The sequence below is a fragment of the Rhagoletis zephyria genome, unplaced genomic scaffold (genome assembly GCF_001687245.7).
Source record: "Rhagoletis zephyria isolate East Lansing unplaced genomic scaffold, Rhagoletis_zephyria_1.1 Rzeph_scaffold_01845, whole genome shotgun sequence".
NCBI classification, from domain to species: Eukaryota; Metazoa; Arthropoda; class Insecta; order Diptera; family Tephritidae; genus Rhagoletis; species Rhagoletis zephyria.
The window spans coordinates 44,946-60,674 of record NW_016158929.1 but is presented as its reverse complement, the minus strand read 5'-3'; the positions used below and the strand labels follow the sequence as shown (position 1 = coordinate 60,674).

At 33.2% G+C, this 15,729-nt stretch overlaps 1 protein-coding gene across 1 annotated transcript in view; it reads right to left on the bottom strand.

The window, feature by feature from the left end:
- LOC108365342 (allatostatin-A receptor-like) overlaps positions 1-9,699 on the bottom strand; it is a 36,537-nt gene extending 26,838 nt beyond the window's left edge. Inside the window, exon 1 of the mRNA XM_017619345.1 lies at positions 9,048-9,699. Within this exon, the coding sequence (XP_017474834.1) occupies positions 9,048-9,570 (523 nt within the window). The 5' untranslated portion in view covers positions 9,571-9,699. The remainder of the gene's footprint in view (positions 1-9,047) is intronic.
- Between the last annotated feature and the right edge of the window lie 6,030 nt (positions 9,700-15,729).

The following is a 15,729-nucleotide window of genomic DNA, read 5'->3' as shown; positions in this document are numbered from 1 at the left end:
TTAAGAAGCTCTTTATTATGTTCCAAGTTGGAAAATTTAGGCTTAAACGAGCAGGGCACACCGAATTTCATAAAAATTTTTTTTTTTTAAATTGCGCCTGTTTTTCTAGAATTACTGGGCGATAATGTAAACCGATTTTGACGATCTTTCAGATTTAAGCTTTTCTCATTAAAACCAGCATATGCTCTGAATTTCATCAAAATCGGATAACATTTACTATTTCCGCCCACAAGAGTTGTGGGCGTGGTAGCGCGTTGAATTTTACAATTTTCCACAGTTCATCATTCCTAAGTGCCGAACAGCCCATATACGAAATTTCAGCGAATTTTTAGTACGGTTACTACTTTTGGCCGCAGCTTATATGGGGACGTCCCACTGTGCAACGTTTTCCCATAAGAAACCCTGCTTTGCAAGGCTTTGATAATCTCCCTCTCGCATCTTAACGCGATTTGAAATAATCTCAAAATATATACACATTTATGTTAGGGTGATTCACCCGCCAAATACAAAAAATGGGTTTTGTTTTTTTCATCGGAGTTATGCGATCTGGACCGATTTGAAAATGCTTCAAAAATCGCGTTTTTTTGAGAATAAAATTATTATTTTTTAAATACTTTTCCCAAAAATTTACTTCAGATTACTGCAGAGTTATACCTTAAAAGGTCTGCTGAAAAAATTTTAAACCGGAATCAAAAAAATTACCATTTTGCGGTGTTTTCAAATCGATACATACATATTTACTATATTTTATAATTCCATTGCAAAACCGGCATTTTTTTTTGTGAGGCTAACTAATGTATGTATTACTCTGTCAACGGAAGAGAAAGCAAAGCGATCGAATTGCAAAACTTTGTTAATATTCTCTATGCCTTTATTACTTCTACTTGAAACTGAGAACGCCTACATACACACATCCAAGTACAGTAGAATCTCAATAAATCGTAAGCTTAATAAGGATGTAAAATAACTATAAGTCGTAATAAATTTCAGTCTCTACCAATAACTCGTACAAAATGTCTATGTCGATAACTTGTTTGGCGTTTAACCCAGTGATGCCAGACATTCTCTGCTAAATAACCCTCAAGAATCGGGAAAAAATTTCTCAATTTCCCACATCTTAAAAATTTATCCCACAAAATTCCCAAAGAATTCAAAGCATATATTTCAGTAGTAAAAAATTAACATTTATATAGTTACCTTAACATACATATATGTACGTATATATACATTTAATATTCTTTTGAAATTCAATGGTCGGTAGGTTACGCAATAAAGGCCTAAAAGAATTTAAAAACATCCTCTACATTCGTAAGTTAGCTTTAGTATTAATTTAAACCCAAGATTTTAAAGAAAAATTTTTCTATATTAAGGTAACGATATGTATGTAAGTATGTATATGTTCTTTCATTGTTGAATACCTACTGGCAATTCTTAAAACTATCACTGTTACAAATTATTTGCATTGTCTAAGCGAAAATGATTTTTGGTGATTTTAGAGTTGAAGCAATTGACTTTTTTTTATTCAAAAACAACTGTTATTTTGTATACATATGCATTTCATCAGATAATTTGTTCTGCTTTTTACATCAAAAACCAGTTACAATTGAAAAGATTCTTTCTTACTCAGCACTTGAATTGGTTAACGTGAGAAAAATTTCAAAAATAGGACCCAAATTTGTAATACATTATTTTACCCCACATCACTTCTTCAGAACGATTAGTTACGTAAGAGTGTCGAATATTCTTGAATTTTGATCAATTATATATCGTTAATTGTGTTAAATGAAAATCCCTTTTTTATTTGAAATGCCCCTTTTCCCCTTTTGATAATTTTTCTTGGAAAATATCCCTCCAATGGGGAAATTACTCACAATATGGCATCACTGGTTCATGTGTACGAGTTTTTGCATAATAATTTCTCTAACATAAGTCGAAAATGTCAGGATCTAATTCTCAGCTCATAAGTTAGCGGGTTTTTACTGTATTTTATTTTTACCGAGTGCACCGTCTACGTAGGCTACTAAGCTACATTACCTACTTTTTTATAGCAGAATATACTTATGTATGTATGTGTTTTGCTATTCGTAGAAGTTGATTGATTGAGTTGTTTCCTCTACTATTTTTCCATAAATTTCTATAGTGGTGGGCATAAATGTACTTCAACATCTGTTGCTTGCACAATTTATATAGTATTTTCAATCATTTTGCATACATACATACATGCTTACTTCGTAAATATTCGGTTGCAAATGTGAAGAGGTTGGATATTCAGTTCTTTTGATGCTCAGCTTGGCAACTCTTTTTTTTACAACGTTTAGTATGCTTGTCCTTTATGTATTGCAAAACATGAATTGCAACAAGCCAAAAAATTTACCTTTTAAGATATTTCTTTATACACCAAACGCGAAACAAATATGTGCATGTACATATAATTAATTATTAGGTGCTTCATTTTACTTTGAAAGAAATGTACTGTAATACTGCAAGTAATAAAATGGATTGGTATAAACCTATGTATATCCTCCCACAAAGGATAATTAATGCAATGGCCGAGTAAGTGAGGCTAAAATGAGCAGTATGTTAATTAAATCATCTACTTTTATATTTATTAGTGCCGTCTTCTAAAGAAAGTGCAAAGAAACTCTGGGTGGGTAGTCAAGAGAACCAACATACAATTAAATTTAATGCAAGCATAAAGGGGAATATTGAAACAACGATGTATATACCTTGCTAATTGCAATAACAACTTTTTCAATTAAAATTGCACGATTCTCATGATTAAAAAAAATAAAATATACTAATTTCTAATAAATGGTTACCAATTGTACAATTATATTATGGGTATTCATCTAAACGCGTAAATGCCTCGTAGAAAAAGTTTACGAGGTTTACCTGGCCTTATTATATTTGTCATTAAGCAGAAATGAAACCGAACCGGTATGAAAAATTTAGTTTTTATTAAATTTGTTATACATTTTTACATACAAAAGTGCCAGTTACTGTCGAAATTCGACTGGGTTCCTTCTTTTTTTTTCAAACATACTCCTAGCACGCCGAATAACGAACGCTACGCTCAGCTGTTAACTGGGAAAATATACAAAAAGTTTCAATAAACAAATTTTGACCGATAATAAAATTGTTTGAAGTTTCATAAATTGTGAGTATAATCAACACCCTAGCCACTTTGATAATATTAACACAATAAATTGGAGTATTTCCTTTCTCATCTTTATACCAATATAATAATATTTCAAAACGAAAATCATTATCAGCGATTGGTATTTTTTTACTACGAAATGCAAACTGTTAGAAGAGACTTCATCGTAATTGTTCTTTTTATTATGTAATAAAACCACGAGCGCATAATATTGGTTTTTTTCATTTTCTTATTTTGAATGCAATCTTGCGATTTAAAACTCTAGTTCTAAAGAATGTTCATCCCAAATAAAACCTTTTCATAATATTTTGGCAGCCGCTGCTGTGTAGTGGCTAGCAGTGTGCACTGCCCTTCCGCAGGGCTGGGTTCAAGCGCGGTTCAACCCAACATCAAAAAATAAAAAGTGTTTTTTTAATATAGTTTTTTTTTATATATATATGAAACGCCATAATTTTATTAAAAGTCAAATGGTTAACAACAACAACGAATGTCATTAAATGGAGCTACTTTCTTTTTTGTATCATGCTTAGAACTACAAAATAACGAATATAATTTTTTAATCTTTTTAACTTCCTTATTTGTTACAAGGCCTAACAATTTCTTTAAGAGCTATATTTTTATAAAATCTTTGATTTGTACATTTGAACACAAAATTACAAATTTAGATTTGTCCACATTTGCGCATTTGGCTGCTAAAGATTTGTCACAAAGCAGTAAAGTGAGATATAGTATTATCCGCATTCATTCGCACGGTTTAATCATACACACTTAAACAGCTGCATCGGCTCTGCCCTATTAAGCTGAAATTTCAGCGTACTGTTTTATATATCATATATGTTACCGCCCAAGCGCGATCTTAGGACAAATTAGTTTTGCCTAGACTAAACTACATCAGGCGCCACAGTATTTTTGCGTAGAACACCTTCGGCCGCGCTTCAAAAATATAACCCTCATCAGTCCACCTCCAGGTACGCAGTCCACTAACTTGTTGCGTCCAACTTGTTTCGGCGTGGTCGGATGTATCGGAGCTGGGAGGAACAAGTTTAGCTATATAGGGAAAACTTGAAAGTCAGAGGTGGAGGGCTCGAGCACCCCTCTGCACCTACCTGGATACGCCTATGAATAGCTGTCGAATATCTCAGCCAAACTCAAATGGAATTTTAAAATCCATAGCTAGTTAAAAATATAACTGATTACGACTTCGTCCTTTATACCTTTATATATGTACTAGGAATGTTTCGAATGTCATGTTTTTCACATTCGCGAATGTGAATGCCAATTCCAATTTTTGGAATGTGAATGTGCGAATGTTAGGAATAAAATTAAAAAAGATATGATCAACTTAAGTCATCGTTTTTATTACTTATCAATTTTGTACGAACGAGTGCTTAACCTATACAGTGTTTTAATCTAGTAGACAAAGTAAAAAAAAAATAATAATTTTGCTGCCTTTTCTCTCATGAGGCGATCGAGAGGATTTTAACCGAGATAAGTTCGTTTTTCCTTAAGGTAGGCCTTCAATTGAGCTTTTATTTCACATTTTTAATGTCTCCATGTTCTACATCCGAGCCTTCGCTTTCGCTGGAGGAATCTAAAATTATTTCTAGGTTGCTTATAAGACTTTTAGCAGTATACTTGTTGAAGGTCCACCAATTTTGTTTGATATACTACTTAACCGTTTAGCGCCTAAAGCTAAAAGCCGGTTATTGTCCGCACCCTGGTTATACAGACTTGGAGCCATTTCAACAATATTAGAGTGGACTCTCTGCCCATGTACACTTCGCAAAACATTCGCATCATTTTATGCGAACCATTCGCATAACGAATACGAATGCAAATATTCGCAACATCCCTGATATGTATGTACATATGTAGGTATGTATACTAGTCAAAAGAACTGTCGGACATAGTGATTGACTCGGTTTTTCCAAACCGGTCTGCACCAGTTTTTTGGATATCTGTAGGCGGTTTTTTTTTAAATCCTCATTTTCGAATATCGAACCAACCGGATTTTTTATCGATAAAACCGGTTTGTTTATTTCATACATTTCCTGACCTCTCAATAAATACTTAAAGTTTTTCGGAATTTTCAAGGCTGTTTCCAGTTTAAGGGAAACCCCGAAATTGTTTAGAGGATCGTTTCGCATTATACATAGCTACCGAAAGTCTTTCTAAATTTGCGAAAATTCGCAAACAATAGCTAATATTAAAAAAGGTAATTATATCAGCGATCTAAATACACCCCAGAATTATTAATGCTACTTTACATAAAGAGCAGTACAGTTATCAACGAAGAATTACAATTAACAAAACAATTACAATGGAAAAAAAAAGTTTGTACCCTGGCCTTTTAACAAAATTCTGTCTTATTCCAGTGTGATTTGCATCATTTGGGGGTCGATGCGCGGGCTCTTGCAATTAAAATAAACGAGAAATATTTTCAGGCTTTTTGTTGACTTCATGATACAATTTATTGTCACTACTAGCAGACCCGGCGAACTTCGTCCCGCCCAAAATTTTTATATATTTTATTGAAACTTTTTGGTCCAACATTTTCACCAACAATTCACGTTTACGATTTTCATTGGCACATTTGTCTGCTAAGATTAAGGTTTGGTGGTCATTTGCCGCTTTAAATAACCTAAGGAAAGTGTTATATCCGTTCTTGAAATTCTCCAGTTGTGCGGCATTTCATAGCACGGTTATTCGCAAAGCGAAATAAATTTTTTCCTCTTCACTCCCTGGCGGCAACAATGACCCGGTTCTATAGTGAATGTCCTAGAAGCTTTACAGTATAGTAGGTGGCAATTTCAAAATGGGTGCGAATCATTGTTCTACAGAAATGCAATATACATATACTTATTTCAGACGAAATACCTTAAAAGTTTGAACGCATAATAATATTGGAAAATCACATCCATTGGGCCAATTGAATCGCAGGAGCGTTCGATATACTCAATGGTGCAACAGGTCGATTTAATCTGACCTTCACGGCCCCTTTTCTCACTTGGCTATTTTTAGTAATAGCTCGACTTCAGCACCACTTGGCAGCACGTTTTTGCAATAGTATTGCATACATATTTAAAACATTAGCCAAATCGGATCATAAATAAGATTTTTAGTAATAACTCAACTACAGCGCCAACTGTCGGATTAAATTGTGAAACTAAACCATCCAGAGACCCACTCAAATACACAAAAAGTTTCGTTAAAATCCGTACAACCATTTAGGAGGATTTCACTCACAAACACACCTACAGAAGAATAAAAAAATTCATTCAAAGATAGCTAAAGGTCGGTACGTTTGTAGGCCTCACACCCCTTTTCAAATAGCCCAAATTTTCTCCATGAGTATGGGCTTGATTTCAACTATATACATATCTCCATACGAAGTTCCAGTACTGTACCATGAATACTTTCAGAGATATGCAGTATAAAAATTCGATTTATATGGGAGGAGCCACGCCCCCCTTTCCAACAGCTGCCCTCTTTCTTCATGAGTATGCGATTGATTTCGTATATCTCCATACCAAGTTCCAGAACTCTACCATGAACACTTCCAAAGATAGGCAGTATGAAAAATTCGGTTTGTATGGAAGATGCCACGCCCCCTTTTCCAATAGTTCCAATTTTTCTCCAAGAGTATGCGATTTATTTCGTACATCTCCATACAAAACTCTAGAACTCTACCAAAAAATTTCCAGAGATAAGCAGTATGAAAAATTCGGTTTGTATGGGAGATGTCACACCCCTTTTTACAATAGCTAAAATTTTTCTCCAAGGGTATGCGATTGATTTCGTATATCTCCATACCAATTTCCAAAACTCTACCATGCACACTTTCAGAGATATGTAGCATGAGAAATTCGGTTTGTATGGGAAGTGCCACGCCCCCTTTACATATAGATTTTTTTCAGCCTAAAACCATCCTTGGGACACGTGCGGCAGGTGGCAGTTTCAAAAAAATCGGTTCAACCGCTCTCGAGCCTTGCGAAAACTAACAAACGGCTTTCTAAATATATATTAGTTGAGATATATTATATATTATAATTATATTTTGACAGTATCCGTTGTTTCTGATTGGCGCAAAAAAATCTTGCCTAGTGACGAATTCGCCCCTTGATATGGTCGTTACTTAAAGCTATTTATATTCGAAATTGCATGAAAATTGGAAAACAGGAATCTATAAGCTTATCCAGGCAAAAAGCTACCTACGTACCGAATTTTAAGCAAATCGGACCATAAATACGATTTCTTCGAACAGATCGGTCCCTGGTCCACTTCTCGGACAAAATGGATCATATATGCTAATATATGCTAAAAAGCTACCTACGTACCGAATTTTACGCAAATCGGACCGTAAATACGATTTTTTCGAATAGATCAGTCCCTGGTCCACTTCTCGGAAAAAATGGACCATATATCCTAATATATGCTAAAAAACTACTTACGTACCGAATTTTAAGCAAATCGGACCATAAATGCGATTTTTTGGAATAGATCGGTCCCTGGTCCACTTCTCGGAAAAAATTTATCATATATGCTAATATATGCTAAAAAGCTACTTACGTACTAAATTTTAAGCAAATCGGACAATAATAAAATTTTTTCGAATAGACCGGTCCCTGGCCCACCTACCCAAAAAAAAAATTTTTTTAGCCTAAAACATGGTGGTTACCGAAAGCTATTTGTATACAAAATTTCATGAAAATCGGACCAGCCGTTCGCGAGATTACCTGTTACAAAAAAAGGGACTTCTCTTTATATAATTAGTATAGATTACCAATGGATTTAAGAAAAATTAACTTTTTTCGACCCGCCCTAATGTACATATTTATTTCTTTTATCCTTGCCCTTTGCGATTATATTGCATCCACGACCCTTAGTGTCTCCAAACCTTCGTTGGCTGTAAAACAGCTTTGAATAATGCCAACATCAGTTTGACAGTATATTTGAACATTGCTTACACTGCTATATTTATCCGACTTCAAAAGAAGGAGAAGGATCCCAATTTGTCGGAATATTTTTAACCGATTTGGATAATTGTTTTTCTAAAAAGGAGGCGTCTCCAACGTGGTCCCATACTAATTTGGTTTAGATCCGATTATTGGATCATGAAGAAATTGACTTGTTATTTAACATGTAATTTTTAAGCAAAAAAACAAAACCGACTTCAATTCTCATACACAAATTTTAGGTACCTTTCTTCATGATCCAATGATCGGATTTAAATTAGTATCGGACCACCTATGGAATACCGCCTTTCCTTACAAAAAAACGGAATTATAGACATCGGTTAAGGTAGTTCAAAGTTGTCGGTTAAGGTAGTTCAAAGTTATGCGGTAACATACGTAAAAACAAGTAAGAGCAGCGCTGTCTTCGGCTACGCCGAAGGCTTCATACCTTTCATGAACATCTGCAAATTTTACTTTGACAGATTACTGCTTTTGAATACATGTGNTCTCTTTTTGTTCTGGTACTTACAAACATCGGACCAAAGTTATAATACCATTTCATGCTCATGAAAGGTATAAAAATATTCCGACGAATTGATAACCTTCTCCTCTTTTTGAAGTCGTTTAGTACTTTTTCGCAACGCTATTTTCAAATGTTGTGAACAATTTAAAATTGACTTTAATCACTTATTGAAAAGAAAAATGCAAAATCAAATGTTTATATTTGGAATTTGGAAAAATCCATAAAATAATCTCCGTGGTTATAAGTTTTGAAATGATTTAGCGTTATTGCATTTATGTACATTAATTACCTTAAAAAACTATGCACAAGCCATTCACCTTACACACGCCTTTAAATGATTAGTATAGTTGATTTTCTTGACCTCAATCTCAATAATCAAAAAAGGCATTTTGTGTTTATTTTCAACACTTACCCAATATCACAAGTCCATTGCCAATTAAACCAGCCAGACCAATTAATCCGAAAAAGACCGGAACCACCGTAGACACAACACTCTCCAATGGATCAAACTCGAAATCTAACAAATTATCATGTAGTTGTGTGAAATTGCTGCTGGCTTCATCCATCAAAGGATATCCCGTGTAACTTGAGCGGCTGCCCAAAAATTCAACGCCATCGCTCAGCGTAAAGTTGCCACATTCCACAGCAGCCGTGGCACTTACATTGTTGCTACTGTCGCTCTTGACAGTGAATTCGTGTGTACAGGCAGTCTGTGTGGGTTTTACGAAAAGTGGCATTGATAAAGCGAGCAAAAGTGGTGACAATCGCCCAAGCTGCGTTACGTGGCTGTGATAACGTTGTTTGTTCAGTTTGCTGTGTGTTTGTTTAGGTGAAAGGTTTGGAGGACTTTGCACGTTGCGCTCCTTCGTAGCTTCTTCGCTGCATAACTGTTGATTAATACCAGTCATCTGTACACATGTTGATCCAGTAGCCATTTTGTGAGATGCCTGCTATTTAATTTACACTTTTATTTTGTTGTGCTCATTTTTCATAATAACCTTCCTTGCTACTATTCTCCATCTCAGAGTAATATCCTTTTGTCCGGCGTCAATGTGGGTGCTAACTTCGCGCACGAGTCACAAAAGGATAGATTTTTCTATAAGAAAAAGGAAACCGGAAATTAAATTTTATTTGACATTTAATACATATTTATATATGTATGTTTATACTATATATGTATATGCACGAATGTAGTCGATAAAAGAAATTCGAAGGGTAAAACGCACGCGCATGTCCATCATTATAATCGACTTCAAAATTTAATGCAGCTGTAGTTATTGGACAAATAGAAGTCGATCGTTCTTAAATTAATATTCTACGTTGCATACAAATATGTATGTATTTTATATTTAGTTACTCCCCGGTTATATAACCACAAAGATAAAGATACGAAAAATAATGCTTTACGCGTAGAATTTTTATATGGAAGTCCTGCTTATAAGTTTTAAATTAATTTTACCAAATCGGTGATGATCTATATTTTCGTGGTATTACAGAATTCCGATTTTTTCTTGTAAGTGCCCTTTTCAACCTACAAATTACCTTCGCACTTCAATTCGTCCTAGACTTCTCAATTGAGTGAAATGTGAATTAGCAAGTCGAGGATGCTCTTTCTTTTAGTCGTATTACCGACTTCGATCGGAATGGATTTCCAGTTAAGAAATTTACTTCTGGACAGTTTAATTTACCTCCAGTCGAAACCGGAAGTCGTTAACGCCACCACAAGATAGAGCATCCCGGTTTTGGGTGGTCATATTTTTGTGTTTTTCAATCAAAAACATTTTCCTCCATATATCCATATTTGAAAATTTTGAAATAATAACAATTATAAATTTCATGCAATATTTTAGTCCTCTAATTTCCATTAAAAAAAAAAAAGAGTTGTCAGATAAATTGCGGTTTCTGATTTATACAAAATATTGCTTTTTGAGTGAGTACGATTAACCGTTTAAATGAAAGATGAAAGTTAGCACTCATCACTCAATTTACCTTCTGTATATCTGGCAAGAAAATAAGTTATCATTGCAAAAGGGAGACCCATAAATATAACGTAATGGATATTTAGTAACACGGCATTTACCAGCGGAACTTTTTTCGTTACAAATATATGTATGAAAAAGTAAAGTCGGAAGTTTTATGCTCTACCCCCCTAGTATTGTTCCATACCGAAAAAAATATATCACTATTTTTTATTTTGCAATCAAAAAAATATTTAGAGGTCGTTCAAAGCGCCCAAAATTTTCCATGCGTTTTATATGGGGAAAAAACAGCTTTTCGGAACAACCTTGCATCGGAAAGGTAGTGTCTCAGAGGTGAACCCATACTAATCTGGTTAAGATCCGATCAGTGGATCATGAGATATATATATGTATATATATATATATTTTTTTTTATATGAGAGTTGAAGTCGGTTTTTGTTTGCTAAAAATTACTTATTTACTTATGTTCGAAAATGAAAGAAAAAAATTTTACGTTTGAATGCTTCCAATCTTTTGGAAAATACTTGAAATTAATTTCGAATGCCTGCAATTATTTAAAAAATTATTCATAAACATTTTTCCATAGGAAACATTTAATTAAAAAATATTTTTAATTTGCAATCTATACTGATATATAGTTTGAAAGCCGTTTTTTGTAATCAAAAAGCTCGAGAACAGCTGTGCCGATATTTTTGATCTTTTGGATCTCGACTCTAGACCCTCAAAGGATGTTAATAGAAGAAGAATAATTTCGATATATCAGGGGCCGTGGCACCTCTCATACAAACTAAAGTTTTCACACAACATATCTCTGGAAGTATTCCTCGTANAATCTATACTGATATATAGTTTGAAAGCCGTTTTTTGTAATCAAAAAGCTCGAGAACCGCTGTGCCGATATTTTTGATCTTTTGGATCTCGACTCTAGACCCTCAAAGGATGTTAATAGAAGAAGAATGATTTCGATATATCAGGGGCCGTGGCACCTCTCATACAAACTAAAGTTTTCACACAACATATCTCTGGAAGTATTTCTCGTAGAGTGCTGCAACTTAGTATAGAGATATATAATATCTACGCCAAACTCATGTAAAAAATGGGAGTTATTGAAAAAGGGCGTGGCTCCTCACAAACAAACTGAATTTCTCACATTTGAATGTGTGTGTTTCATTAACTCCCATTTTTTCCATAAGTTTGGCGTAAAATATATCTTTGTACTAAATTGCAGCACTCGACGATGAATACTTCCAGAGATATGATGTGTGAAAACTTCAATTTGTATGGGAGGTGTCACGCCCTCTTAATCTATCAAAATCGTTTTTGATCTATTATCAGCCTTCGATAGTCTGGAGCAGGGTTGTTGCGAATATTATTCCAAAATAAAAGTCCTTTCCGGATAATGAACAAACGGCCTGTCCAAATTAAACAAATTTGGTATCATATGAAAGGGGACTAAAATAGTTGTTAAACGGAAATAACGAACGACCTCTATTTATATTTTTTTTATAATTTAATACTAAAGAAATGCATATACCTGACACAAGGTTTGTTCTATGGTAATTAATTAACATTTATTATTGAAATAATTTTCAATATGTGGCTTTCCTTGTTTAGAAATTTCAATGTTAAAGCTATTTAAGTCCTCTTTCATTTGATACCAAACTTGTTTAGTTTGCATAAGCGGTTTGTTTATTATTCGGAAAAGACTTTATATTCGCAACAAACCAGGTCTGGAGTCGATGCCTAAAATTTCAAAAATATCGGTACAGCTGTTCTCAAGTTTTCCGAACAGAAAAAAACTAAAAAAAACGGCTTTCAAAACTTATATTAGTTTAAATAACAAATGAAATACAATTTTTAATAAAATCTATCCTATTGAAAAATGTTTATGAATAATTTTTTAAATAATTTCAGACATTTGAAATTAATTTCAAGTATTTTCCAAAAATGTGGAAGCATTCAAACGTAAAATTTTGTTTCTTTCATTTTTGAACATAAATAAATAAAAACCAGAGCCTTCTTAAAAAATGGTCACGGGTAGATCAACGCGAAATTTAATTATCTTTTATTTAACAAACAAAAAAGGTTGAAATCGGTTCATATATAGGCTCCCAAAATTAATTTATCCACAGCAACCTTTTTTGCCCCACTGTGCGTCCCATAGTGCGAAATATCGAAAACAATTTGAGCCGTGCCGCAATAATAACCGTATGAGTGTATTTTTTTATTTTTCTTTAAATATCTTTAGTGTTAAAAAGTAGATAAAGCCGATGATTTACAAATACTCTTTATAATGACTTTTCATATATGTACTACATATATTTTTCAAAGCCTTTTAATAACACGATGCTACAAAAAAAATGGTTGCGTATATTTTTTACAACGCTTTTATCAACTTACAATGTTGTATGTCAAGATACCGTTTACAGAGAACGTTTATAATGAACATATGAACATATATTTGCGAAAAACTTCTTTGTAAATACTTTCAGTTTCAATTCATTTATGCAGTTGCATGTACATATATAATTTTTTTAATACTTTCGAATTTTTTTTTGCCAAATATCTTTTTTTTTAAGATAAATGCCTTAAAGAAAAATGCCATCAGATACCTATCAAAAGATATCAAAAAATTTTTCCAAAATTAAAAAGAAGTCGATTATATTAACATTTCTTTATTATATTAATATGTATATGTATTTAACAATAATAACTGAATTTGGCTTAATATTAAATTATATTAAAATATCAAATAAAATTATAAAAGAAATAAATAAATAATAAATGTAAATATATACATACATACATATGTTTAAATAAATTATAATAAAATAGTTTTTATAAAAATGTCCATTTTACATGACTTTAGACAGTTGCGGAAAAAAGTCAAAAAAATGCCTTAGAAAATCTTATCAACTTAGCTGAAATAGAAAAATTCATACATGTTTGCAAAAATCAATTTGCAACAATCAGCAAATCGATTTCACGCAAATATCATATTTTCGGCAAGCAAGCAAATGTACAAAATCCCGCTCCTTTCCCCGTTTCCCGCTTCTTACTCTACACATGACTTCCATTTTTATTTTAGAGTTTGTTTTGATCCGACACAAGCACGCGCCTGCCTCCGCAAGCATCCCCTCTGCCTAGTGCTTATTATATTTCTGTTCATCTTTCCTTTTTCGTTCTTATTTTTTCATTTTGCTTTGAACTATAGTAAATTTGCTCGAAGTGTGGTGGCACGGAAAATTTTTTGGTATGGTGGCAGCCGACACTTCTCTGCCGACACCGTCGGTCGAGTGGTGCACTTCGTCGATGAGTGGTGTATTTGCTCGACATCTCCTCAAAATTTTTGCGCAACAAAAACGGTCACTGGAAATGCGCCTTCTCATTTATAAACGTTCTCTGCCATTTATATCAAAGGTATTATTGCAGAGTTTCTATACAATCTAGTCTAGATATAAACCTCGTCGGTAGGTGTCATATCAAAAACATACAATTAGACTCTAGAGGTAGATGTCGCTCGCCGAAAGTAGTTAAAAGTAGCCTATAAATATGCACCTCATACGCTACAGCGGAAATGGACGACATGCCATTTCTTTAAATGAAATTAAATGCTGCTATATGTATGTATGTACGTGCATAAGTACACTGGCGGCAGAAATATTAGACTCGTCGTACTTTGAAGAGTGTTTGCTATATTTCTTCCGTTTATTTTATGATTAATATTTTTTATAAAAGCCTAGTTAGTTATACAACATACATCATATAAATCCGCTTTTCAAACTTCGAACAAAAATTATAAAAATTCGACAAATTTCCACCAAATTTTCAAACTTTTTATTCAGAATTGGGTATGTAGTTTTGTAGCCCATTCAAGTTTGAATTGAGTCAAAATACGGTTCATTTTTAAGAATTTTTTTTGCTAACGGTGTCATGCATATTTTCCTATACAAAAAAATTTTTTTAAAATTAACGGTATTTTCTAGCCACTTGAAACTCACCCTTTATTATACTAGAATTGAATGGGCTACAAAACTGCATACCAAAAATGTTTGTATAATTTGTATATAAGGATAGATATTTATATGATGTTTGTTGTATATCTAGACAGGCTTTTGTAAAAAAAATATTAAACATAAAATAAACAAAGAAATATAGCCACAATTCTTTAAAGTAAGGCGAGTCTATTATTTCTGCCGCCACTGTATGAATGTACATAGTAAACGTGAGCATAAAACATTTTGCTTCTGTTCTCCTTTCACTGCACTTTTATACAGAGAAGACTAAAAAGTAGAAAATAAATAAATAATAAAAAATTACTTTTTAATATTCCACGCTTTAATAAATTGTTTATAATGACTTTTGCTAAAATTTCAAAATCGGAAGTTATCAAAACAAATTCTATGGGGCTGGGAAATATTATTGTCTACTTTTAAGTCCATTTATAAAAGCGTTATATATTCAAAGGTTTTATTTTATTTTACTTTATTTATTTTTTATGTCATTTTGTGAGTAAAAGGGTAGAACAGGACTAAAAAATTATTTTGGCGTTAGCAGAATTTCAAATCTTAAGTTATGATCAAAACACTTAAAATCTGGACGTTGGGTCAACATACCTGTCATACATTTAACAATTTTCGACGCATTCTCATCTATGTACTTCTATATATCGTCGTTTAAAGTACAAAGGCGCGTATCAACAAAATGCAAAACCACATATGCGAGGTTTCATAAAATATTTTCTAGAGAGTAAAAACACTCATATTTCAAAATGGTTCTCTTTTTTATAAAGCAATCGCATTGCTGTCTAGTATATTTCAGGACGAATGGATAAGGATTGAGCCAAGAGCTTCTGTGAACAAACCAAATTTTTTGCAACAAATGTCAGAGTTGCCACCTGTTAAACAACTAAATTCAAACTATTTAATAATCAAAGCCATTAGATCGGCACCGTTCGTTCGATTGTCAGAAATGAGTTATCACCAGGGATCGGAGTTTCAGGACCTAAAAACCTATAAAAAAGGCAAAACAAAATAACGAAATAGGCTGGAAAAGCCAAAATAAAATAGCGAAAAAGGCAGGAAAAGGCACTAGGTATTGCAAAAAAGGCGAAAC